The sequence below is a fragment of the Elgaria multicarinata genome, chromosome 1 (genome assembly GCF_023053635.1).
Source record: "Elgaria multicarinata webbii isolate HBS135686 ecotype San Diego chromosome 1, rElgMul1.1.pri, whole genome shotgun sequence".
Classification (NCBI taxonomy): domain Eukaryota; kingdom Metazoa; phylum Chordata; class Lepidosauria; order Squamata; family Anguidae; genus Elgaria; species Elgaria multicarinata.
Genome location: NC_086171.1, coordinates 43,070,855 through 43,098,589, shown reverse-complemented (window position 1 = coordinate 43,098,589; position 27,735 = coordinate 43,070,855). Strand labels below are relative to the sequence as shown.

Below are 27,735 nucleotides of genomic sequence, written 5' to 3'. Positions count from 1 at the left end.
AAACGAAGACTAAAACACATAACTGACTGTCTTATACCAAAGGTTAGGGAAAAATACTAGCATTGTTAACATTGTTAAGGAGAGCAAAATTTCAGTGGCCTCCTGCAAGGTAACTTCTTTCTCCTTAACCTGCACTTCAAACTAAGCTAAGCAAAAGGTTTTTTTTTCCTTTGAAGATAATCATTATCATCCCTCTGTTCCTGTGATAGTCAGCAACATTTATTTAAGTATTTTTTAATAGAGGAAACAGCCCAGTAAGATTTTTAATGGTTGGTTCTACCCTGATAAATTGTATAGAGAATTCTTTAATCAGCTTCAATATTTTCAATTTGCATGGCGTTATGAGAAATAAGGTTAAAAGGTTAAAGGTTACAATGGTTAAAAGGTTACAAAGCCTTGTGAAGTAGGAGTAGTGTACTCTATACTCACAACATCAGGCTTTGTACATGATTCAAAATCTGAAACCTGTATTGCAGGTTTCTATAGCGACTGAAGACCTACCACCCATTGTATGCGTTCTTCCAATAGACACTGTAGAGACAATATGTTGAGATTATTTTTGAAAAATTCTGTTTCCCCAGCAAGGCGTATAATGAAAACTTCAAGAAGCAGGACCAAAACTTAACATTTTCATAAAACTACTTTTAAAAATGTTTAAAGTCTAAATGCAAGGACAGTCATATTACAGTTTGCATTTTTCCAGTGATATTAGCTTTGTAGCTAACTCCTCCCAGAAAATGCACATGATCCCAGGCTTTTAAATGAGTCAACAGGTGTTTGGGTCAATGCACGATTAGTTTAGAAATCAAAGGACCCATAATTTCACTCCATTAAATGATTCACAACCTTGATCACATAAATCCACGCTTTAAAATGCTATATATTACATTTAGTTGATCATAACCAATCTAAAAATAGATTGTTATTTACATTGTACTAAATGCAAAATAAATTATTTTAATACTTGAGCAATTGTACTTCACTTCTTAAACATTTAAGAGTTATTAAATTGTCCTTAAAAGTGTCCTCTTGTGTTGTGTCGTAGCAATGAGAATTCTTTCATTCATGCATAAAGACTGTGTAATAAGGCAGCAATCTAAATGTATTTACTAGGGAATAAGTTTGACTGACCTCAGTAGGACTTGTTTTGGGGTAAATGTGTAGGATTGTGCTATAAGAAGAGGGGGCATAGCTCAGTGTGATAGAGCACATGCTTTGCATTCATAAAGTCTCAGGTTCGATCCCCCGGTTTCTCCAGGTAGGACAAAGAAAGGAATCCCCCTGAAGCCCTGGAGAGCCGCTGTCAGTCACTGTCAACAGTACTAGGCTAAACAGACCAATGGTCTAACTCAGTATAAGGCAGCTTCCTATGTTTAGACAGAAAAAAGTCTAAGCATTCATAGGATTGGGCCCTAACGGTAATATCCAAACTTAAATAACACCAGCAGAGCTCCTATTATTTGCATTTCGCAAGTGCACATTACCTTTTCCCAACCAGATGGGCAATGGGTTGCACAAGTATAATACAAACTCATAACTTTAGTTGGATTCTCCCTATGTGCATAGTTCAGAACCTAGTTTCCTCTAGTACAACATCATTTGTGCTAGTGGAATGACACTGTTAGATGCTGCCCTAAGTAACTTTACCAGACTTCTTTTGAGTAAGTCTTCTGGAATCCTATTTGCATTTCATCTTACATTCAACAAAAGGTTCTAATGACTGCTAAGTGGTTTACTAATGTGCCGTTGGGAAATTCTTATGAAAGTGAGTGTCATATAAGAGTTTAAAAGCTATTATTAATGACTACCTAGGATAGCATATAAAGTTGCTGTCATTACAGCAGCCAACACTTTATAATGTGGTTTTTATTAAGCTAAACAACATGCCAAGTCACCTTGATTTGCACAAAAGGCAGAATAAAGCCACAATGGCCACACTACTCTTCCAGTACATTCTTACCACAATTTTTTTAATGAAGAAGCCTATTTAATGCAGAACATTTGCTCTAGACCTTTATATATGTGTAAGCCTGTTTCATTAGGCCTGTTCAGACAACACGCTAAGCCATGGTTAGGCCACTGAGCCATGGTTAGGCTGCTAACCCTTTTGTAGCAAATGCTTAGTGAGTGTGTTGTGTAGCCACCATGCTTAGGAACACGCTAAGCCATAATGTTTAGCTCAAAATGCTTAACTGCCATGGCTTAGCATGTCATCTGAACAGGGTCACCATATGCCATAGCTACTGCTTTCCTGGATTGTGACCCTGGCAAAGGGCTCTTTAACCAAGCACGCATGGGTGCATGAACAGCAACAGAAACTCTGTCATCATTCTCCCTGTATGTATGTATGTTAGATGCTCACTCTTGGGAATTAGTTAAACTAAAGCAAACAATAGTGAGTAGTTGCTATACATAAGGGAAGTAGTCTGCAGGGACAACTGTAGTTATCAAAGAGGGAGTTAAAGGAGCCCTTTGCCTCTGTTTTGTTTGTGTGAGGTATGTCTAGATGGAAAGAGAGTTGCTCATCCTTCAGCCTTTGCTCATTTAAAAATTAGGTGTTGACCAAAGGGGCTAGCAATATTTGCTTATAGATATTGTATAACAACAGATTACTGTTGACCCACTGTTGTAAAAAGTCAATATTTTTCTTATTTGGAACAATGGTACAAGTGTTAGTGACTGGTGAGTTTTTACTGGTAAAGCACCTACATGTAAGGAAGGGATCAGGACTCAACCCCCCCCCCCAATTGCATGGTACTTTTACTGGCTTTCAAAAAATAAAACGAACAAACGAAAAGGACTTTTAAAAGCAGGTTTGCAATATGGCAAGGGGATCAACTGTTCAAAAGGGAGGAAATCCACTGGGCTGGCATAGACCCTTGGACATGCCTAAAGTAATTATTTGGATCCCAGTCAAGTACAGGAATTCTAATTTCTCTAATGCTAACAGGAATTCTAAATTAGAACTGTGGGGGAATTCAGTGGTGGTAAAGTGTGGTGGAGACCAAATAACAATACCACAATATTTGGAATGTTTCGCACTTACATTCTTGTGTAAACAGGTGCTGAAGTTCTTTGGCTCTGTGTTCTATTGAAGTATCTAGACTTAACCAATGTGTTTTTAATCCGTATTTGGATTAAAATGGCTTTTGAGCCTCAACTGCATTTTGGTATGGTACAAAGTCTTAATGTCTATAAATCTTTTAAGAAACGTTTTAAGTGACTGCAAGCATTGAAGTGTCATACTTCAATTTTGTTCAGCTATGAAACAATCAACTTAACTTGTGAAGACTTGTTGAAGCATCTTGTACTGATTCCTCTACTCTAATCTGGGAGCTCATAAATCAATAAGTCCTATGCTGGGAAAAATTCAGCAGTTCAAAAAAAGTGTTGACATAATTCACAACAATACATCAGGTGACAAATTACTGGTTAACAATCCATTCAAAATTAATAGATTTAGAATTAACATATTGTTAATTATTGTCCCTTTTGAGAACATTGAATTTATCGTAGCCATATAGTGTTTGAAAAAGACTTTGTAAGGATATTTGAAACACAGCCTATAGTGACATATACAATACATATATATCACTTTTGGCAAAATCTATGGTATTGTTCCGTAAAGAGATTTATTACTTTTCTATTAAACAGCTGGAAAATTAAACTTGTATATAACATTATGAAGTGTAAATGAATTAGTAGAACACCTACTAATTAAGTCTTATATGTTTTTCTCTGTGACCAAGAACTTTTAATAAATTATTTCAAGAAAAAAAATAGTAAAGCAAATAACTCAAGACATTTTTTTTTATAAATAAAGGAACAGTGAATGCATTAATTCTGCTACATTAGTGTATAGTTATGCCCTCTAACATTATAGGGCTCTCATGAATGTATTGAATTTCATATTATTAGGCCCGCACAATATTTGAGATAGCTATTGGGTGATAGAGAAATGTAATAAATAAAGAGTGTGTGTTTTCGTGTGTGCATGTGTTTAGTGATAGATACAGTTAGCAGAAAGTTAAATATTATGATTGCAAACTCAATTCTGCTTGTCATCTGAGATTAAATGCAACACTTTTTCTAGAACACTTATCTCTTTTAGAGTACTCTACAATTTAGGGGTACATCCTGTTTGTTATGAATAAAAACTTTCAATTGAAATGCTTAGATTGTTTTAGTTTAAGTTCAGATGCGGGAATGATCCAGCAATGTACAGTATATGTGTGCGTGCGTGTGCCTGTGCACGTTTATCCCATTTCATGCAAACATGTACAAACACATCCTTCTACCCATCCCCATTAGAATTCTACTTCAGAAATTAAGTCAAGCTGTGTGGTGCATTGAATAGGAATGTAAAACTGAAATTGCAGGCAAAACCATTTCACTTTCTGTTGCTTAGGTCAGTATGAAACTTTTCATCTTAGAATTTCATACTGCTGTTGACATTCTGGTCATATTTGCCAATATATATATATATATATATTTAAAAATCCAAAATCTTCCCAAATTTATCAGCCTTGATTTTAAGCGCTTCTTTTCTTCCTATAGATCTTGTTGATGGCTATGCAGATGAAAGATCACTTCTGGAAAAGCAAATCCAGGAAAAAACAGATGCAATAGATCATCTTGAACAAGAACTACTTTGTACAGGTAACAAATTACAGGAACTAGAAGCTGAGAGACAGCAATTTCAAGAAGAAAAGGAATTACTCTTCAGACAAAAGGATGCTATGAAAGCTGATGCAGGACCAGTAGAACAACGTATGTATTTCCCACAGACTTCTAAAGACATTGTCTGGTTTACCACTAAATATCTAGAAGATTTTACTATTTTTTTAGAACTGTAAGGGGGTGGGCTGGGGGTCAGGTTCATCAGGTCAGCTGTCCTCTGAGACAGTATCTTTCATGCTTTTCAAAACTGATCCATACTATCAAGATTGACTAGCCACACTAAGGTGCCTATGGAGAAGACAATTTCAGATGACTCCTGCTTTCCCGGTGATATAGTCAATATCATGTTGGGGGCGTGAGTAGGAATCTTTACTTAGTCAATATATAGCCATTAATATTTGGTGGAAGCAAGGAATCACTCACTCAACTTTGCTTTCCTTTTCATATCATGCTGTGAATAATGTGAGGAGGGTTAACAATTTACTTACCCAGATAGCTCATGGTAGCACCCCAAATGTCTGGCTAAGCCTTAGTCTGGAATTCTGTTCCTGGAATTTATTAATGGATAGATATATTGGCCTGCCTTCTTTTTTCTTTTTTTTTCTTTTTTTTTTTTTTGAATACCATTCTTAACTGATTAGATGAATAGCTAGTTAACCCAACTTTATAGTGGGCCTGAATCCACCCTAAAACTCACACATGCACACACACATACATACACACACCCAGTAACTAGGTCAATGGATTGTTCTTCCATTGAGAGAACAATCAAAATCTTACTATCAGAAGTGGGTGCTTCAGTTAAGATACCTTACTGGGCGGTTGAGTTAAAACCAGCTTTCCAACTTCTGACCCCAAAGGACCCCTGTATCGTTTGGTCAACAGGACTTTGATAGAGATGAGTTTAGCTGCATGCCCCCAGATCAGAACACACGAGTTTATTTAACCAAGAATTGTATAACAGTATTCATATATAGCCCTGTTTTCAAAATGCAGCCGTACTCAGGAAGCAACATCCATGTGTTAAAAATTATATTGCATTGTGACCACCTTTCTGCTGGATAGTTTGTGGAAAGAAAGCACAAGGGAAACAACATCTATGTGTTAAAAATATATTACATTGTGACCACCTTTCTGCAGGATAGTTGTGGAAAGAAAGCACAAGAAAACAAAACTTAATGTGCTTAAGTGTTTACTCAACCAATATTTGCCTTCATAAAAACAAATCCATGTTTTAATCCTGTTTTCAGTAAGAAGCATCGTTTTTTTAAAAAATGTTTGTTAAAGGAGGTAAAATTATATTCTAAGGCTGCAATCCTATAAACACTTTCCTGTCAGTAATTGATCTCAGCGAGTCTTGCTTCTGAATAGACATAGGATTACACTGTAAAGATGTTGAAGTAAGAACGTGAGCTCAATAACTGTGCTTTATGTAGTACATGAAATGTTAGCTTTAAAAATTTGCCAAAGAAGCAATAAGAATTTTAAAAGGTAGTTGCTAGCAATTAAGTACTTTTGAAAAAGTACAGTATGCAAAAATATTAATATTAGCACCTTTTTCTATTTCTCACTAATCTTGCAATCCGTGCATTTAATAGCAGGTTTATTATTTAGAATTTATAATAGAACATCTGTGATGTGTGTTAGCTGTTCACACGACTTTCTAGAAAAAGAAATGTGTTCCACATTGAAATGATAGGAAAATGCATAACTGTCGTCCTTAACAGATTAATGGCACATTTCATACGTCATCGGGCATTTTCATTGAACACCACATTCTGTCTTCGGTTTCATTTTTCTCTTATAGTATATTACACCTTGAGAAAACTATAGATGGCATGTGAATTACTTTGCTTCTTGTTTTTGTTTTTGTTTTTCTGTTCTCCTAGGCCTAGTAGATGCTGCAGTCGATGCAGCTTCCCAAGCAGGTGTGTTTGTATATTGCATGGCCAATCTTTCATTGGGTGGCAGATTTAACAAATAACTGACACTTGTTAATCATGGTCTCTCTTTGGGCTTTCAGCTTACTGACATTAACTTTTACTGGCCTGCAGCTTTGATACTGTATTCCATGCTCACAACTTTCTTTTTAATAACAATTACTGACAATTTCTGAAGATGATACCATAGTAAAGATCTTTTTGAAGAGCTCATGTAATAACCATCATCTTACTCACATAATGATTTGTCAGTTTAGGTAATAATCTTTTGTTGGTCTTAAAACTGCAAATAGATTTGGTTGATGACACCTTTGCCAAATATGACTTCTGTATTGACATATGATGTTTAAGCAAGCATGATGTAAGATGATGGTATCCAAAGATCTGTATTCTGTAGTGCAAAATACAAAAAAGGCCATTATCTGGTGACTTTTCTTTTTCCGCCCCCTCTTCCATTTATATGACAAACACTCTGATCTCTAAATCCATTACTCTTCATTAACCCTAATTTAAAGTCAACAAGGGATTTGTGATAGCAGCATGTATATCCATTATACTAGTGAAGTTGGTTAGAAATCCCTTATCTTTGTATTCCATCTGGCTATGTATCTAACATTAGATGGGTCCCTTCGGACGTTACATCAATGATGTGACAGTTGCTTTAGCATGTCCCCTCTATTTGCAGCTTTAGTAGCATTGGCAGCCTCAGGTAACATGTGAAGAGACCACAGTGCAGCTCCTTTCCACATCAATGGAGCCCCAGTCCCTAGGAGGAGTGGTACAGACATAGGACGCCATTGAATAGGACCTTAATATCCAATTTTACTGGAGTAACATAAGAAGGAGATCTTCCGTATCGGCTCCTATGCCACTGTGGGACCTAAGTTCTCTAGCATTTTCTCCAAACCATGAAAATATTTTTTTTTAAATGGGGTGGGGAGAGAGGGGGTACAAGTAAGAAATATCCTTGTCTGTTCATATTGTAACTCACCTGGTGAAGGTCTGTGGTATTTTTACATTAAAATGTTGTATGTGCCGTTTCTTGGAAAAATTATGTTGACTCCGATCTGTCCTACCGGATGAGAAGTTAGTTGGGTTTTAATGCCATCATACATTTCCCCCAGTATTAATTAAAATATATGCACTATTTCTGATTATGTTCTATATACATAGCTAATCAATTTAATCGGTGTCTTTGGTAAAGTGAGCTGAGAGTATCTCGGCCTTTCTTCTGGGGTTTTGTATGACTTCTTGTGATATCTTCCTTTTTTCTTTTTATTGAGAGATACCACGTAATTCTGGTAAAACCCAAACCTATTTCCATCCCTTATTATATTGTAGCATGAACTCACAGTCTTGGGAGTGGTTTTGTTCTGGCAGACTAACTTAACTATGCAAATCTAAAAACAATTGATGCCTTTATAAAACAGAGTTGCTGGCAGAGACAGAAAAGCTAATGAAGGAAAAAATAGAAGTGCAGCGGCAAGCTGAAAAAGAATATGACTACCTTCAGAAGCAGGTGAAGGCACTGGAAACTGATATAGAAGAGCAGGTCAACCGGTTTTTGGAACTAGAGCAAGAAAAGAATGCAGAATTAATGGATCTAAGGCAGCAAAACCAAGCTCTGGAGAAACAGCTTGAAAAAACCAAAAAATTTCTAGATGTAAGTAAGAGATGGGTTGTAATCCATCTGGCCATTTACAACAGAATAAAGAGAGAGAAAAGTGTGTAGTTTAGGAAGTTCTCTTCTGTGCTTTTTTAACAGTAGTAAATAAAAAGATCTGAACATTAAAATGAATAAGGAAGAGAGATGAAGGCTACTTTTCATCAGACTAGATAATAGACCAAAAATGTATCTGCCCTTATAAAGCTACTGTAGGAGAGCATGAAATCGTCCTCTCATATCTTATGAAGAGTAATTTGTAATAGTTCAGAGATGCAATTTTTTCTGACATGTTAGTAGAGAGCCATTTATTGTGGTATGCTAAAGTTGGCTGCAACATTTATGTATTTACTGAGGTAGCTAATTTGATTTGATTCCTGAAGAGTAGCCTGAATGGGCTGTTTCAGTAGAACCAGAAATACTGGTCAGCACTCTATCCACGTGTGTAATGTTAAAAGGCCTGAAAAACAGTTGATGACTATGATACTACATCAGATATTTGCAGTATTTATTTTCTGTATTGCCCTTCTACAGTGCATTGGGAGGGGGAAGGTGCTTGTGTATGTGTATGTATATATCTAGATAGATAGATAGATAGATAGATAGATAGATAGATAGATAGATAGATAGGAAGATTGTATCCAACATCAGCTTTGCCACAGATTGACGGACAAGGAAAGGTGTGGCAAATATCCATCAGTTTTCCTTTTCCTAGTGTTTGTCATATTCTAGATAACCACTGATGTTTTGTGAAAGTGCTCTAGGCCACTGGCGGACATGCCAATGATGCTGTGGACAGCTGCTTTTGTAAAATGTAGTGGAAACAATGCAGTATCTAATAGTTAGAGTTAAGATACCACAGTGCTTCCTGCCATCCATTAGTAACAGATATCTAGAATAATAAAACTTAAAGTAAGATATCTTGCATTAATGTTGAAGTTTGTTTGAATATGTCTGTTATAAGAAATGCAATGGTTTACATTTCAGGAACAGGCAATTGATAGAGAGCATGAGAGAGATGTGTTCCAGCAAGAGATACAGAAGCTTGAGCAACAGCTTAAGATTCCCCAAAGATTTCAGCCAATCAATGAACAGCAGAACAGAGAGGTAAGAAAAGGATTTTTGGGTTGTTGTTTTTACCATGAATATATCCATTTAAATTTTGAAAATGCTCCAAAAAGAAAACTTTATTGGTTCATATGTCATGGTAGCAATTCGTGAATTCTTTAACTCAGGAATTGCCAGAGTGCACAAGGCATGCATTAGCCATTTCCAATTTAAATTAACAATCCTTGGTTGTTTTAGGATGTCTGAACCCAGGAACTCTGGGTTCTTTATGGGTTAAACAACCCAGAGTTAACTCAACAATTGTGGTTTGCACACAGCTGGCAGGCTCCAATAGTCCCTGGCAATTCCTGGTTTAAGCAATCCAGAAATCGCAATTTTGATGTGCAAACTGGATCAAGGCTTATGAAACCGTGGATGAGGGCCATGACTGCATGATCCTCCCTCACCCTCACCTCCTTCCATTCTGTGACAGCTTTGGCTTGAAAATTCTGGCTTGTATTAAGCCAGAGTTCCCCATTATTTCTGAATTGGAGAACTCTGGCTTAATGTTGGTTAGCAAACTAGAAAAATAAGCTTTGGATTAAGCTAAAGGCTGCAATCCTTTACATATTTACTTGAAAGTAAGCTGTGATGAATGAAATGGACTTGCTCCCAAATGGATGTGCGTACAATTTGGCTACACAATATTTTAACCAACTGTACCAACATGTACCAACTGTACCAACATGGTTTTTTAATCCACAGAATGCTGCATGGGGCTTTTAATTTATTTATTGTGATGGCAGCCCCTGTGCTATACGTACAGCTATTTTTCAGTATCAGGGTAGTTTCACAGACAGTTTGCAAAGTGGAGTGGAGTAGAGGCAATGAGGAAGTAGTGTTCAAGCAAAACAACAAAAAGCCTACATAACAGAGTGTGCTAGAAGCCCCTCGACATGCCTAAAAAAGCTCTTTAGATTGTGGTAACTGGGGTTCTTCATGTTATTATTGCAAGTTAGATAGCTCCCAGCAAAGCTTGTAGTTAATCTTCAATGTTTCAGTCTCCAGATACTTGCAGAACAACTACTACTTTCAGAAGTAACAGATCATTTGTTTTTAGGTTTGGGGGAAGGAGGGAATAATTTGATACAAGACATATTTCACTACAGATGTGCAAAATGTAGCCCAGAGCCCTGCATAGAGTAATGCTTATACAACTCTATGGGATGCTTTCAGTCTGATGATAGTGTAGGGATGTTTGGTACATAAGAAAATAAAAATCAGAACAAATGACTAAACCTTCCTGTAGAGAAGTAAGCAATTTTCTTGGCTTCTATGGAAAAATGGACTACAATGAGAAAAAATATATGACTACATTTAGTCTGAAAAGTTACATCTGATTACCTAAAATGGTAGGTGTATTCACTGGAGAAATTTGTATATGTGCTTCTTAACACTGGTGTTGTCTTTCTTTCTTTTCCTTGAATCTGGTCAGTATTTTTCTAGTTGATGTGGTTTTCATTTGGGACAAATTTAGAGGGGTGGCTGTGTTAGTCCGTTTAAGATTTTATGGCACCTTAAAGACTTTTATATTTTTATTGAGGCAAAAAAAATTGTGAGCTAGAGCTCACTTCATCAGATGCATGACCTGTTATCCCTAGTTAGCGCCATATATGGATGGAGTGCAAACAGTGGAGCCAAACTGCCATGAAATATAACAGGAACAGTGTATGACATTTCTGTGCAAAGCTCAAAGGTATATAAAATAAGCACAATCATCATCAGCAGGGATTCATGGCTTTCAGAGTCCAGTGTGCTTTCCCCCTGCCCCTTTATACCCTTCTATCTAAAAGTATAAAGGTCAATATGTAAACTGTCAGCAGAGGAGAACACTCTGTGCATCTGAAGTGGGTTCTAATTTGTGAAAAATTATGCCCAAATTAATCAGTTAGAATTCCAGAACTCTCTTTTTTGTTTTTGTTTTAATTTGTGTATGTGAAATAATATCATTTTTAATTTTGTTAGACTTGAGCCTTCAGGTAATATCTGCCTGAACATTCAGTTTGTATTGGTAGCTGTCTATAATTTGTTCTTCAGAGTAGTGTTTTCCTCTCTCAGCTAACTAACTCTAATTCTTGAGGTATTTCTGGTTGCCTTAAAAATTAGTTCTCCATTTTAATATGGTGGCAGCTAATTTCCTCTCTTTCATCTCAATGTGCTGTTTCTGATTCTTCCATTTTACTTTTATTCTCTTGGCTCTTCATTTCTTTCTGAGTAGCTTCTTGTGGTAAAGTACTTCAGACACTGAAGCTTTCTTCTTGTTGCCTCATTCCTCTTTTTCTTCTAAACAATTTAATTTTCCTAACTTTTATAGTAAATTTATGTTTAAATGTATGGCCTATATTAGCGTATACCTTCTAAAGCCTTTATCAAAAAAGGTTTATCATCCCTTGTATCTAAACTTGAAGAGATTTGAAATGCCATTCCTGCCTATTGTCACCAGGTTGAGCAGTTAACAAATCACCTCAAAGAAAAAACAGACAAATGCAGTGAGCTTTTGCTCTCTAAGGAACAACTTCAGAGAGATGTGCAAGAACGGAATGAAGAGATTGAGAAATTAGAGTGCAGAATCAGAGAACTGGAACAAGCTTTAATGATCAGTGCAGACAGTTTACAAAAGGTATTTTAATGTGGACAGTTTTTAATGTCTTGAGTTTTTATTGACACAGCATTGTTTTATTTAATAACTGAAGCATTGTGAATTCAAAGAAGTGTGATAGCTAATATACTTACTTTAAAGGTGGAGGAAAGGAAGCAGTTTGGCTCTGCAGCAGTAAGGGGAGAATTGCCCCTAGAAGCACAGCTACAGGCTGAGCAAGAAGCTGTAGACAGGAAAGAAAAAGAGGTAGAGTATCCCTTTCAGTTCTTCAGATACTTTAATATTTTGTATAAACCTTTTGACTTCAACATAATATGATGCACAGTGCACAAAGATTAGTATATGTCATGTGGCTTTCTGAGGCAAAGCCAGGGCTACTTAGATTTAAGCTAGCCCAGATACTAATTAGCCCACTAGGGAGGACTGCCCTTCGCAGCCCAGGGGGCATACTTTCTCATCCCCTCCCCCATTTCCACAGCCACCTGACTGGTTTAGATACTTTTGGCCCACGAGAATCACAGATTCTCCTTCTTACTTGGCCCTTAGAAAGTCTGTGTCCCTGACTACTTTAAAGCACGATAGGTGCTCCATAGCCTATGGTGTTTCCAGCTTCACCACCAAGCTAGAGGGGTGACCAGTACCTTCCTCAAACCTTCTCTGATATCCTCCAGCCAAGCCCAAAAGGTGGAGGGCACCATCCTAATACACCTTAAGATGCCCACTCAAAATCTCAGGGTTGTATCATTGCCCTCAACTGCAGGCAAACAGCCACACATACATTCCTATATGCCCTTGCTAACTTCTTTGAATAACATATTGGCCTTTAACCAGGCGCCAAGTACCTCTCTAAGCTTTTCAGTGTAATTATATTAGTGTATAATATAGCAGGGGTAGGCAGTGGATTAAATAGAGCCAGATGTTTCGCAGTCAGGTCTCTTAGACAGGAGCAGGCAGATTCCCAACATCTGCAGGGACCAATGGGACCGAGCCAGTGCTGAGAGGTAGCACACCTGATTGTGTGACTCCCTCTCCTCCATCTGGCATTACCTATCCAGGAGTGAGCACCAATTGTATACCTAGCACTACATGTCTTCCTTCAAGGACTGAAGATGAGGGAGTAGAGCAAATCCACACGTCCTTACTTTCTCAGGTTCATTGTAAATTTGAGGGAATTTTTATAATGTTTAAAGCTACACATTAAATACAGAATCTTGTTTCTGAAAATAAATTTGATCCTAAATATGCTGAACTATTGTGCTTGTATAAAAGAAAGTATCCCTTTGCCACTTATTTTGGATGTACAGATCCTAAATCTTGAAGAACAATTAGAGCAGTTCCGTGAGGAGTTAGAAAACAAAAATGAAGAAGTACAACAGTTGCATATGCAATTAGAAATCCAGCGAAAAGAGTCCACTACCCGACAACAAGAACTTCAGCAAGAGAATAAATTCTTCAAGGTAATGATCCAGCAAGGAAATCTGCGTTTTCCTTCCTTCTCTCCTTGAATGAGCATATCCTGATCATCACAAAATTTTAAACTTTTATTACCTAACATCCCTATTTCTTTTTCTTTTTAAAAGTATATTCATATATCTTTGTGTATTCTTCTGGTAAATAGAAAAAAAAATTGAGAATTAAGCACAAGTGACATTCTGTGCCACTGTTTTTTGTCTGTAGGAGGATATGGAAAAACTGGAACTAGCTATCCAGAATCCTGAAGATACTTCTATAAAGGGTCGTCATCCAGTGGCTGGAAAATTTGTACACATCATACAGAAAAAGGAACATGAAATAAACGATCTCCATAAACAAATTTCAAAACTGCAACAGCAACTTGAAATTACAACAGATAACAAAGTACATGGTTTTTGGAGTCTTTTGTGAGATCTTCCCTTTACATTGGTGAACAGTCTAAGATGTTAGAGCAAGAAGTTGAACACAGATCATTGTGTTTAGAAACCATTTCCTAATTTTCCAAATAGAATTCTCATGAATGCTGCTTTCTGTTGAGAGATATTTATCATTGCCTGTAATTTCTGTGTGGAAGTATATAATTTATGCACTTTTAGTCATAATTCCGTTGTAGGGTATCAGATCAATTTGGAATGTAGGTATCTAATTTTTCATTGCAGGATGTTAATTTAAATGTATTGTCTCCAATATTCTTTTTATATGGTGGATTGTATTCCAATGCCATCTGCTGGATAATGTCTAATTCCTAGAGGAGAGGCTTTCTGGCTCATCTATTATTACATTTCTTTCTTATCATGATAGTAGGATGCTGATGGTTTAGGTTGATGATCTATGATTCCTCTATCTTTTTGCTGAGAAAGCAGAAGCGAAGAGCTTTACTGGGTGAGATCAAAGTCCATCCAGATATGGATTTTTAAAGATCAGTCTTTGTCATCTATTTGAAGGCAGTATTTCAGCTATTCTACATTTGTATTTTACAATAATCTTATCTATACCCCCTCTCTCTCCCTGTCTTTCTCTTTCCCTCTCCTTTTACTTTGTAGTATTAAACTCTTTTTGAGGTTACTAAAGCATTTCTTAACTATTTTTTTTATTTGTAGCATTTTTATCCCATCCTTTTATCCAAAAAGACTCCCTAGGAGGATTACATATTTCTTAGAATGGTCCCTGCCCACGGGCTCTAAAAACCCGTCACAAAAAGACGGGTTTGGAAGGGAGGAGCAGGGGAGGGGAAAAGCAAATTTAGGCACTAGATTCTTAGTTGCAAAGTTCAGCAGGTCATGGACAGAATGGATGGGCTGCCTCTTCCTCTCCCTTTAATAGCGTCATGCCGATCCAGGCACGATGGAAAGATGCCTGACTTGCTTCCTCTTTCTCTTTTGGCCTCAGCAGTGACAATTGGTAGTAGGAGGGAGAGTAATATTTTTATTTTCTTCCAAAATGTCTCACGTGATTCATCTGAATCTTCTTAATTTATTTCTATACCTTTTTCCTTTCTCAATATGGATTTCTTTTTGATAAAACTTTGAATCTTTCATTGTATCCTTGGCAGCTTATCTCTTTTTTGCCTTGTATTCAGATGTTTGCATATTATTATTTATTATTTCATAGCATCCTTTATTTCTATAAAATCTCATACACCTATATAGTAGCAATGCATTGCTTTGTGAAGTCCATTTTTGGTGTTTCAACAGTTCTCTAATAGTTATCAGAGTTCCGTATTCTTCTCTTATTGACAATCACATGTATCCCACTAAAAGTAGATATGAGGGTACGTTCCCTTATCTCAACCATATATATACAAAGTTTAGCAACTTCATCACGGTAGGAAGGTATAGGAGTTACATTCTGATCCTGGATATTAAAAAACTAATAAGAATCTTCACTTGCTCAGTTTGTCCTTTCTTAGAACAATTATATATATGGCTGAAACAACCAAAACTCTGAAGACCTCTTTTTGCATTCTACAGCAAATGGTGAATGTCATCCTGGGAGTTCGGTAGCTAGAATGAAACTGAGGAGCTGAGATATAGGAATAGTTTTAATGGAGAAAATACCACAAATTACTCTACTCTGCTTGTATGTGTGGATGCATAGTTGAGCTAAAGCACCGTGGAGTGATTTGGTCCTCTATGTAGTCTGTTTGCATTCTGTACAGTGAATTATATTCTCAGAAATCTGGGCTGTTTCCAGTGGTGGCTTTGTCTTAGCAAAAGACATTTCCGCTCAGGCAGGTTCAAGGTTCTCATTTTTTTTAATTAACAGTGCAGTCCTATGCATGTCTCAGACTCAGACATAAACCTCACTGAGTCCAGTGGGGCTTACTTACAGGAAAGTATATATAGGATTGCCGCCTAAGCCTTTCATAATATAGAATGGGAAATGATGCTGAGGAATACAGTAGGTAAATGGAGGGAGGGTGTTTGGTGAAAATCAGGTGCTCCCACTTGAACAAGTGGAAGTACTTTCCACTAAGGCAAAGCCACAATTAAGGACAACTCTTAAGTATTTAATGTAGAATAATACTGTGACGTTTTACTTTCCGGTTAACAAAACATTTTTTTAGATACCTTTTACAGCGTCCTCATTCATGTGCAGGTAGAATTGATTGGAGCTATGAACTGTGCTATTTTAAGAAATTATATTGGTAATACAAAGAGGAATTGATGTAAAAAAAAAAAGAGTGTTGGCATAAATTCCAGAATTGTCAACCTTTCTGCAATGATTAAATATTTTATTTATTTGATCACATAGGTGGTTGAGGAAAAAAATGAGCACATAACAGAGCTGGAAGCCCGAATAGAATATTTAAAAAGTGATCAAGAACGTGTAAAGCAAAACAGTGAGCAGGAAATAGAGCAGCTGAATGAAGTTATTGAAAAACTGCAGCAAGAATTGGCAAATATTGAGCACAAGATACCTTTGGACTTTTCATTGACTCAAGAGGATGCAGATAACTTAAAACACCAGCTTGATATAGCGTTGGCAGAAAAAGAGGCTTTGGTGAAGCAAGTAGAAGATAATGGTGTCGAGGTAACTCTTGCAAAGAATGAACTGGAGGAAACAAAACTAAAAATATGCAAGTTAGAGGAAGAATTAGATGCACTGAGGGAGGAACATGAAAGAATGGGAGAAAAACATGAAGATGTACAGGTGAAAAGTGATATATCAGAAATAGAAGTAAATGAAAATCCAGAAGCTGCAAATTGGAATAAAGTGGAAATACTAAAAAATGAAATCGTGCTCGGTTCCATGGATGAAAATGCCAAATGTTCTTCTAATAATTCAGACACAAAGTTGCAGCAGCTTCAAAAAGCTCTTAAGGAAAAGGATTCAGAGCTAAACCAATGTTACAACCAGCTCAAGGATTTAAAAGAGCAAGCACACGCTGAATCAGAAATGTTTAAACAGAAAATGATAAATCTCGAAGAAACACTTGCTGCAGCCCTTGTGAGTCAAGCTCAGCTGAACGTGGTTCTGGAGGAAAGTAAGATTCTCCCAGAAATACAGGCAGTTCCAGGAAATGCCAAGGAGGTTATAACAACTGTTTCAATAGGAAAAGAAAATAGCACAGCTGGAGAAGATGCAATATCTAGATTATCAGAGTTACTGGAGAAGCTTTCAGAGATGGAGAGCCAGCTAGCAAGTGCACAGAATAACCTGCAACTGGAAAAAATGAAAGTGGAAACTGCACAGAAAGAAGCAAAAGAAAAGGAAGAGAGACTTGTTGAATTTCAGAAACTCCTGGCGGAAGCAGAAAAAAAGCAGGAGAGGGAGAAAACACAGAGTTCTAAGCAAGGAAAAATGCAAACTCCTCAGGTGTGTGTGACCTGGAAGTTAGCTGTTCATTATTATTATTATTATTATTATTATTATTATTATTATTATTATTATTATTATTTAAATAGGCGTAGGATGTAATGTAATGGGTGAAACTGGGACAAAAGAGGATCTGCAGTAATCCTTCAAAATTGCAAAGCTATGCATATCTAAGCAGAAGTAAGACCCATTGAGTTCAATGAAGCTTACTCCCTGGAAAGTGTGTATACAATTGCAGCCTAAGTCTCCTCAGCAAAGTGGGAAAGATTCTCAGTTGTAAGGAGAAAGTGGTTGCTTAGCTACCAAGAAACACAGTATAGTAATTTCTAACAGATTTTATTAATCTTCTCTTTATATAGGCAAGGCAAAAGCACCCTCCCATCAAGTTGCCTCAGTAAATTCTAAAAAGTTGTTTCAAAACGCCATATATTAGAACTTTTCAGGCCCCCTGGGGATTGTAAGATCTCTATTCATACCATGGCCCCTATGCCCAGATTTCTTCAGCAGTTAAGCTTAATTTCAGGCTGAGGGTTATGGTGGAAATTTTAGAAACTTTTCCCTCTTTGGTCAGTGTATTTATTTAGTGTTACTTGGCTGTTTATATTGTGGTCCCTCTAATGTAGACTTTGGGAAAAGAGTGATCCAGTAGGTAATCTACCACCGTCTTTCAGTAGAAAAAATGCATTAAAATATCAACCCATTACTTTTGGGTAGATGTTGTGTTGTCCATTATTGAGACAGTGGAAGTTGGGCTTTATGGTAGCAGTTGTAAGTAACAAATCTCACCTTTGCTGCTGGATGTCTAGGGTTCAGAATCACAGAATCAATATTGGAGGGATTCTCTTTAAATTGTTGTTTATTCTGTTTGACTTTGAAATGAATGAAGGTCAAAAACCTTCCCTTAATTCTCAAGTTCATAGGCTTTACATGCTTCTTTCAGTGTCTGTTTTTTTCTGCCATTAGTGATCCAGGGTGTTTCAAAAATAATAGCCCTTCCTTCTACAAGTTTTGTGAATGCTTATGTACTAAGCTGCAGAAACCAATTAACTTGAAAATCTCACCATATTAGCTTCATGCTGTTGTCTATTTTCATTGGGCCGTGAACTACTTAAAGCTTTGTGCCACAGCTTTTGTCATTTACAGTACAATCCTATACATGTATACTTCGAAGTAAGCTCCACTGTGGGACTTACCCCCATGTAAAATTGTACAGGATGGCAGCCTTAAAATAGTTTTCATGTGGGGTACCTGGGCCATAATAGCTAGGAAATACAACATAACTAGGTTTATATTCACATAAATTATCTTTTTTTGGGTATTGTTATGCAGGTGGGAACAGAACTGAATGAAAATAAACAAAGAAATGTACTGACTGCTGATCCTGAAATAGAGAGAGTCAGAGCTGAGTCTGCTGCCGCCAAGGAAGAGCTTAATAGTTTCAGAGAAAAGGCAGAAAAATTTAAGGAGCAATTAATGGTAAGAACTAAATACTGCCATATCTATTTTATTTATTTATTTATTAAATTTATATTCCGCCCCATAGCAGAAGCTCTCCGGTTTACAAAAGTTAATTTTGCACTAAAGATTGCTTATAGTGTTTTTTTTATAAATGGCTGGGTGCTATTTGGTTGAAGAGTAGTATATTTATGCATTAAGTCAATACATATATGTTTGATCAGCTTGGTAAGAGTCTTAGTTGATAACCATGGTTTCATAATTTCATCAGTCTAGATCTGATTTTTCAGGTGTCTACTACTCTCCCTTTAAGGCATATTTCATTGCATAGAGCAATCTCATCTCCTGTCAGGAGATGAGATCACTCTGCCACTTGTTGCTACAGCGGCAAAGTGTACTTGTTGCTACAGATAGAGACGAATTGTTAACCCTGTGGGCATAGTGTACACCATGGATGAATATTAGCATGTCGCATTCAACGCGACATGCTAATACTCAACCGTGGAATAGACTATGCCCACAGGGTTGATGCCATCCGAACATGCCAGTTCAGTTTTTTAACTCTCAGAGTGAATACTAACGCAAATGGTTCAATAGGTATTGCTCTCAAGCATTTGTAAGTCTCACTAGCGATATGTTAAGCATGGAGGTCCAAGAAAGAACAAGAGAGAATGAATAAATGTGGGAGAAAATGCATGATACATTTCAAGTAAAAATTAGTGAGTTAACTCAGCCCACTTGTGGCTGAGTTCAGTGGTTTGTGGCAAAGCTAGTTCACCATCTGATTCTACATGATCTAGGTCCACTGTACAATCTACGTTTTAGGCCCCAGGCACTTAGATTGGCTGCTAACATGTTGATTTAGGGGCTACATAACACATAGGGAGTACAGAGACTGGCTTTGTAGGCTATATGTTATTCATATACAGTCAGGCTATTTCAGCCCTTCTCAAACTGTGGGTCCTGATGTGTTCCTGGATGGCTGGGTTAGTTTACACATGGGTGGAATTACTTTATACGCAGGTCCTGAAAGGTTGTTTCACATGTGGGTGCCATTTCAAAATGTTTTGAGAAGCACTAGGCTATTTAATAAGGTCCTAAATACTTAAGATGTTTCCAGCTTTCTGTGAAAAAGGCATTTGAAGCAGCTGCAATTCCAATTCATGCACAGGTAAAAGAAACAAGTCTGTTTCATCTCCAAAAAGAACTACAGCAAACTAAAGATAAGCTAGCTCAAGCAGAAGAGAAAATCGCAGGTTACATGAGAAAGGAAAAAAGCGTTGAAAAGTCTGAGAAAGTACGTCCCAGTGGAACAAATGTGTCATGTCAGACTGAGAAAGCACTGTACATCAATAGCTGCAACCAAACTTCACAGCTTCTTGTCAAAAATGAAGGAATTCAGATTGATTTACAGAATGGGTGTTCTCCGGAGGATGTTGCCGAAATCATAAGAGAATTCAGTGAAAAAATTGACCAAATGCAAGAACTACACGCTGCTGAAATAATGGACATGGAGACACGACATATCTCGGAATCGGAAGCACTGAAAAGAGAACAGTTTATTGCAGTGCAGGAATTAACTGAAGAATGTAGTACTTTGAAATATGTCATAGAAGCCCTGAGAGATAAAGAGGTATGTATAATGTCACAATACTTCATTTTTCACTAAGAGTTTACCTCTGGCCTGTAGGCCAGATCTAGTTGGAGGAGGGTCCCCATATGAGCCACAAGCTTCTTCTGTAGACCTCGCCTCTGTGTAGAAACCCCCGGCTTTTGTCTCTAATCACTGGTTGGAGATAAGAGTGGGATTTCCCAAGGAAGATGGTCTTTTTTTCAACACAGTACAGGAAAACCCTGCTTTTATCCCTGATCAGTGACTGAGATAGCAACAATTTGAAGGCATTTAAACTTTATATACCCTGGGTATTTAAAGTTTAAATATATTAAATATATAAAATTTAAATAGGTTTGTTTGATGCCTACGTTAATATCTTTTTGATGCCAAGCAAAGATCTTTCTTTTCTCCAGTCATTTTAAAGACCTTATTCTAGATTTTTTACGGCTGTTTTATCGATACCTATGCTATTTGTTCTTTTGCATTGCATTGTATTGTATTCTTTTAAATATCTGAATTGTATTTTATACTTTTAACTATTTCTATGACATTTTAGACTTGAAACTGTTCGTAATCTGCCCAGAGAATATTGGTTATTGGGCAGATTAAAACTGTAATAAATAAATAAGTACCATTAAATTGTAGAATTGAGCGGTGGTTTGTATGCTTGGTGAGAAAATATCCAAATTCGTGTTAATTTAATCTGGCCTCATCCACTCTATCCTTTAGCCCTGCCTCTTGCTGGATTGTGGCATCCCAAATGGGAATTTGGCCCCTAGGTTGAAAAAGCTTCCAAACCAGTTCATTAAGGCATTATACCAGTCAGAGTGTGGATTTGCCATCACTATAGGACAAATGCCTAGAGGGTTCTTCAACAGTCCAGGGGAATCTAGTTATCGAGTCTTTTTGCTAAGTGGTACAAGTCCCAAGTGTTCCTGTTTTGTCAGTTGTGGCTATTTACATTGAGCAACTGTGATGCTTCTGAAAACAGCTATCACTATGGCAATAGTATTTTATAGCATTGTATTTTTAACCTTCCAATGTTCCCTCCCTCCCCCCGCCGCCATTTTAGGGGATCCCTGGCGTAGCACAATCCTCTAACGCCAGAGATGGATGCTCCAGTGGTAAGAGAATATTGCCTTTTCCTTTCTAGAAGTACATTGCCAATTAACTTCGTTTTTAGAATGACTTGTTTGTATTGCAAAAGCAGAGTGGGTGGGGATAGCACGTTGCCACGGCCTAATAACACCAACTAGTCCACTCGTAAATCCATTTTCTACATATTCCCATGAAATTTCTAGCCCTAGTTAAAAAAGAAAGTGTATTTTGTCACCTCCGACATAAAGCCTTAAACTCCTCCCCTGCATCCCACCCCCAGCGGTCTCGCCCAGGTTGGATTCCTGCTCCTGGCCATAATTTATGCTTCTTTTAAAATATATTGAAACTATATCTATGAGAACAATTTCCTACTTTTATAAACTTGACTTTTACAGATGTTATCAGGAAAACCAGGATCAACCTCTATACTTCTCTTGCCTTGTGATTTTTGTTTCATAAATGTTTGTAATGGGTTGAATCCAGACTGTTAGTTGCACTTGAAATTGAAATTGGATCTCAGTATAATTTTCACATTTGATTTCTAATTTAGCCTTAATTCAACCCAATGGAATGAGTATCTGATTCCATTCAATCCTTTATATTCAAGCTAGATTTTTTCCTTTAGTTTGGAGTACCTATTAGTACCCGAGAAGAATTTAATTCCTATTCCATGCATACATTTTCTGCAGGTGCAATTTGCATACACAGCTGTAGATGTAAAAGGTCTACCAGTTTTAATACCAGCTTAACTGCACCGTTGTTATAAATTGTATAAATTTATTGTCATTTTTATCATTATAAAACTTCACGATAGCTACTTACCACTTTAGATTCTAGTTCAGACTGGAGCCAAGGAGGATATCTTGTACCAGGCCAGGGATCAGATATTGTATCTGAAGGAATAGAAGATGAAGGTGGAACTTCCACAGATTTTCTTCCGAAGAAAATAAAGGTAAAAGAGCTCTTAGGATGTTTAACTATAAAATAAGATAATCCTGGCCAAGTATCTTTGTGTGTGTGTGTGTGTGTGTGTGTGTGTGTGTGTGTGTGTAGCTTGACCTGCGCAGAACATCTGTACGTTAGTACTTTATTTTGCAGTATCATAAATTCTTTTATACACACAGCGGCGGCGGTGGCGGCGGCTGACCGAAAGTCTATTGGACTCCCCCTTCCCCCCCAGCCGCTCCCCTGTGCTCTGCCTCGTTCACTCCCAGTCGTTGCGCCCCTGCTTGCCTTCCTGGTGCCAACCCATGGGACTTACTTGAGGCGTCTGTGCATGCCTGCAAGCTGCCCAGCCTCCTCTCTGGACTGCTGTAGTTTGACTCCCTTCCCTCCCAGCCACTCCTTCCCATCCGTTCCCCCATGCATCATGCCACACATTTCTTTAGCATTTTTTTTTATATACACACACACACACACACACACACACACACACTCTAGCACTGCTTGAAATGGTACCTCTCCTTTTCGTAATTGGTTTGAGGTCCCTTGATTTGTTTCAGCAACAGGCATTTCCCCCATGGCTCATGTACCTAGTTGGTAACCATGTATTGCTAAATTCTGCCAGGAATCTATGACAGGATGAGTTTTAAATGACAAACAACAAATGGCATGATTTTATAACAGCTTTTTGCATATTTTTTTTGTAGGGACTGCTGAGAGCTATTCATCATGAAGGTGTTCAGGTGCTCTCTCTCTCAGAATGTCCTTACAGTGAAAGTGATGCACTGCCTCTTAAGAAAGGGGCAGAATCTTGGCTGGAAGAACGTAAGGCTTTCCTGAGCATTGTTTCATCTTTGAAGGAATTGATTGCCAAAATGCAGATTCGCAGGGAAACCCAGGTAATTATAATTACAAGCTGCTCAAATTACACAGCCTGTACCAGCAATGGGCACCTTTCTCACATACATTATTTGTGAAGTATTCCAAGTGTACTTTCCACATGCAAGTCAGTTTAAAATCCTTTTGGGATCATATGCAAATGGATTTTAATCTTGGTCACAGTCCCTGAGATAAAATATTGATCTGACAGTTTCCAAATTTATTTATTTATTCAAAACATTTATATCCCGCCCTATATCATTAATATCTCAGGCGGTGTACAGATAAAAGCATATAGTATGAAACAGTAAATATACACAGCTAAAACCAATTAAACCATGAACCAAGTTAAAACAATATGTAATTTAAAAGCAGTAAAACAATTAAAACGGTTAAAACAATGTAATGGGAAACAATACTATTACATCTCTCTCTCTCTCTTTTAACCCAAGGCATGTCTACTGAAAAGTAAGTCTCATTAGTGGGACTTACTTCCAGGTAAGTATGTATTAAACTGCACCCCTAGTCATGCAAGTCATAGTGCTCATCTACACCAAGCAGGATATTCCACTATGAAAGCAGTATGAAAGTGGTATATAAAAGGCAGGAGCCACACTATTGCTCTATAGCAGTATTGAAATGCACTGCAGGATCTACACTACTGCTTTACAGTGGTATTGAAGTGCACTGACAACTGTTGGGGCCCATGACACATCTACACCAAGTAGGATATAACACTATGAAAGTGGTATGAAAGCGGTATGTGGTATGTGTCAATGGGCCCCAACATTTGTCAGTGCACTTCAATACTGCTATAAAGCAGTAGTATGGCTCCTGCCTTTTATATACCGCTTTCATACCACTTTCATGGTGGAATATCCTGCTTGGTGTAGATGAGCCCATAGTGTTTAATTGAGAGATAAATAAGAACTTGTGCCTGCGGAGCAGAATATCTGACTTTTCTGCTTGGAACATGATGAGTCTGCCACATCACAAATAGTTTTTTAAAAGATACTGTAAAAAAAAACCAAGTCAACACTTGCGAGTCATACAAAGGTGACACACTTGTTCTTCAGACTGTAGCCATTCGTTACAATTTTCTTTGGATTAGAAGCTAAGACAGAACTAAGAATTGTGTCATTTTATGTATAATTCAACACAATGATTCTTCCAAAACAAATGGGAAGTGGCAGTACAGCTCATCTGTGTAGCTGACTAGAATTTGAGATGAAGCTAATTCGAACAAAAACGATGTTGGGACATTCATAGATAATAATTGGAGGTGTCAGGCCCCAGACTGAAGTGGAGCTGTCCGTTGTTATCATCTTTCTAGCAGGAAATTTACCACTGAGGGTAGGGATGTCAGTACAAGAAGACTTTCTTGCACCGCCTTTCCCATCATCAATCAATTAATTAATTGCTGGAACTCTCTGGGCAGTTCACAACAATAACAGCATAAAAGGCCTTCTTTTTAGTATTCAGCCACCTCTCTTCCTTTGTGGGGAGCTCCTGGGGAAGTACCACTGAAGCCAATCTTAGGGTCTGGGCAGGTACATATAGGAAGAGATGATCCTTCAGGTAACCTGGACCCAAGCCATTTAGGGCCTTGAATGTTAATACAAGCACTTTGAATTGGGCCCGAAAATGGATTGGCAGCCATTTGGGAATGGAAAAATATTGCAGATGGAAAAATACTGATATACTGTGATCATGTTGCCCAGTTATAACCCCTTGTGACTGCTTCTGAGGGTCAGGAGACTCCGGTCTTTTTAAAAATGGCCAGGATCCTAATTGCTGCACAAAATGTTCTCCTTGTGCTTTTCATCCCCCTTTCCAGGGGCAGTTCCTCATAATCCCTCCCTGAATATTAGGGGCTGTGTGGAGTGGCATCCCATGAGGAAATATCACCCCTTACCCCTGTGCGTGAGCAAATGTGTTTGCACACGGTCTGCAGTGGCGGCAGGGGTTTTATCATACCTAGTACCTTTTAACTGTTTTGGCTTCAATGTTTTAACGTACTAGGGAATCTTTTATATTCCAGATTCCTAAATTCCATCTTAACTTTTTTGGTCTAACTGAAAGCTATTTTTTCTTTTGAAGAAAAAAATGCTCAGAGAGCTTCAGCTATTGTGCAGTATAAATAAATAAATATCTTTCCAAAAGGCACCTGTATTGAGTTTTCAATAATATATAAATATATTTCAATGCTATGCATTTGGGTTTTTAATCAGTTTAAATACCCAAACCTTTTAACATGTTAATACCACTACTTAATTGCTTTCATGCCACTGCAGTTCTATGCAGGATCTGAATCTTCTGATGGGGTCTCAGACTGGCGAACTGAGCTTCTGTATGCTGTTCAGCAAGTCTTCCAGAAAGAAAAGGATGTTCTTTTAGCAGCGTATCAAACCGAATTGGCTGAAGTAGGCATTAGGGATGTAATCGCGCTAATGACTCAGCTGGAAAAGAGGCTTCAAGAACAGGTGCGAGGCACTTATGCATGCCGAAAAGGTTGTTCGCTCTTGGTACATGTTTTAATCATTGAAATGAAGAAGCATAAAGGCTTCTTTTCACATGATAGTGTTAAAACCTAGCCTATTCCTGCCTGTCACCCCGATATCCAAAATTGTACTGGGGAAAGCTTTATATACTAACAATGAACAAGCTGGGCTTTGCACAGGTTGGAATCACTCGAAGTAGTAATGCGTTCAAACCTACGCAGATGTCAGAGTTGGACGCATTGTGCTCACCCTGTCTGATTGAATCCATGCCTGCTGGCACCCCAAGGCATGGCCCCTGCCGTGGTGTACCCTGTAGGCCCTTACAAGAGGAGTCTGTCCATTATCCAGAGGTGGAGCCTGCCCCACAGCAAAGGGAAGAAGGAGCTGTATCACTCTGTCCCTTGGATTGCTCCCCCCAGCTTCAAACTGTATAAACTTAAGTACAAAGCTATGAGCTACTTGGGAAAGTCTGCTCCTAGTGGTTGAAGAAGTTACTGCAGGCTTCAACAATGTGGGCACATTAAAATTAATGAAAATTAATTAATGCATTTTAGAAGCAAAATAAACCTGAAGTAGAGTCCTCTCAGTAAGGCTGCCAAGTTTCAGGGGCCTAGGTTTCATGGTCATGGCACTATGGTGTTGAGAGACAAGCATTCTCTTTCATCTCTCTCTATAAAACACTAAGGCAACACATGGCAATGTGTGGCATAGAAGTTCTGAGCTACGATATGCTGGAGGTTCCAAGCTATGAGAAGAGCTTTGTGTTATTAGGCAACAGGATATATAAACACAGCTGGGAGTGAGGGGGAGCCCAGAGAGGAGGCTGGGAGGCTCGCTGGCATGCTTGGAGGGCTCAGTTAAGTCAGTGAGCAGACGAGCAGGGGAGAGTGGCTGTGGGGGAGCAGCTGGGAAGGTGCTTGGGGGAGCGGCTGGGAGCGGGGAGTCCACTGATCTCCTGCTTGACCTTGCACCTGGCTTCTCCGGGCGCCTGCAGAAAAGCCGGAGAAGTATGATACTGTGTAATAAAGTACTCGCTCACAGATGTTCTACGCGAGTCAAGCCAGTTATTACAGATTACATCTGAAAATGACTTCTGTAATGCCAAGATGTTTGTGGAGCCTCAAAATTACATTAGTCTTTTTCCAAAATAGTAAAGTGTAAAACTCTTTCCATTGTAGTCATGGAATTCATTTATTCATTTAAAATGTAAATTAGGAAGTGGTTCTTGGAACGCATGCTGAAGATGTAGTGCCACATTATTTGAATGACGTTGTTATGCAGTGTTTTATTGAAACACATTTTTAAAGTAGCCGAATGCTTCCCACTGAAGAACACTGCACAAAAAATTATAAAATGATAGGTGTTTGTTATTGATGTATTGATAAAATTTTAAACATTTTACATTATGTGCCTGCATTGGCAAAGGCAATCCTTATAGACAAAACTATAAATTCCCTGAGATGACAAAAACCTGTTGTAATGTATCTCCTTGGTATATACTGAAGGCTTATTCTAGTTAATAATCTGGGTTACTGCTTACTGATTTGATATTCATCTCTCTTTTTTAAATATCTAATCAATAATAATAGGGTACATATCAAAGAACTGCTGTGGACTGTATTCAGAATGCAGATAGAAGAAGTTTGTTGATGGAAATCAATGCATTGCGTGCTCAGCTAAACAGGAAACCTGATCCAAAGAAGGAACTAGAAATTGAGCCAAACTGTCAAGGTAATTTATGTGGCTCTACTTTGCCATATGTGCCTGCATAATTACCAATATGTGAAATATGTTCTTATAGAAATATGTGCCTTCAGGCTGTGACTTCGTTTCGAGGCTCCGACTTACATATAAAAAAGAAGCTACCACAAGCACACTTCTGTAATACTTTAAGCATATACCACAGGGCACCATCTCATCCCCAGTGTTCTTTAATATTTATATGAAGCCATTGGGAGCTGCCA

General features: G+C 37.9%; 1 protein-coding gene across 11 annotated transcripts in view; it reads left to right on the top strand.

Annotated features, from left to right (window-relative positions):
- Window positions 1–27,735, top strand: part of AKAP9 (A-kinase anchoring protein 9) — a 122,943-nt gene that overhangs the window by 75,235 nt on the left and 19,973 nt on the right. For 8 of the 11 annotated variants that reach the window (XM_063126918.1, XM_063126874.1, XM_063126884.1 and 5 more), the window contains 16 exons: window positions 4,558–4,770; window positions 6,570–6,608; window positions 8,051–8,283; window positions 9,271–9,390; window positions 11,834–12,010; window positions 12,131–12,235; window positions 13,294–13,446; window positions 13,667–13,846; window positions 16,217–17,281; window positions 18,611–18,757; window positions 19,908–20,369; window positions 21,424–21,475; window positions 22,280–22,401; window positions 23,099–23,290; window positions 25,565–25,753; window positions 27,361–27,502. In XM_063126918.1, the coding sequence (XP_062982988.1) occupies window positions 4,558–4,770; window positions 6,570–6,608; window positions 8,051–8,283; window positions 9,271–9,390; window positions 11,834–12,010; window positions 12,131–12,235; window positions 13,294–13,446; window positions 13,667–13,846; window positions 16,217–17,281; window positions 18,611–18,757; window positions 19,908–20,369; window positions 21,424–21,475; window positions 22,280–22,401; window positions 23,099–23,290; window positions 25,565–25,753; window positions 27,361–27,502 (3,591 nt within the window). The remainder of the gene's footprint in view (window positions 1–4,557; window positions 4,771–6,569; window positions 6,609–8,050; window positions 8,284–9,270; window positions 9,391–11,833; window positions 12,011–12,130; window positions 12,236–13,293; window positions 13,447–13,666; window positions 13,847–16,216; window positions 17,282–18,610; window positions 18,758–19,907; window positions 20,370–21,423; window positions 21,476–22,279; window positions 22,402–23,098; window positions 23,291–25,564; window positions 25,754–27,360; window positions 27,503–27,735) is intronic. The other 3 variants (XM_063126857.1, XM_063126866.1, XM_063126901.1) reach the window with 2 other exon arrangements.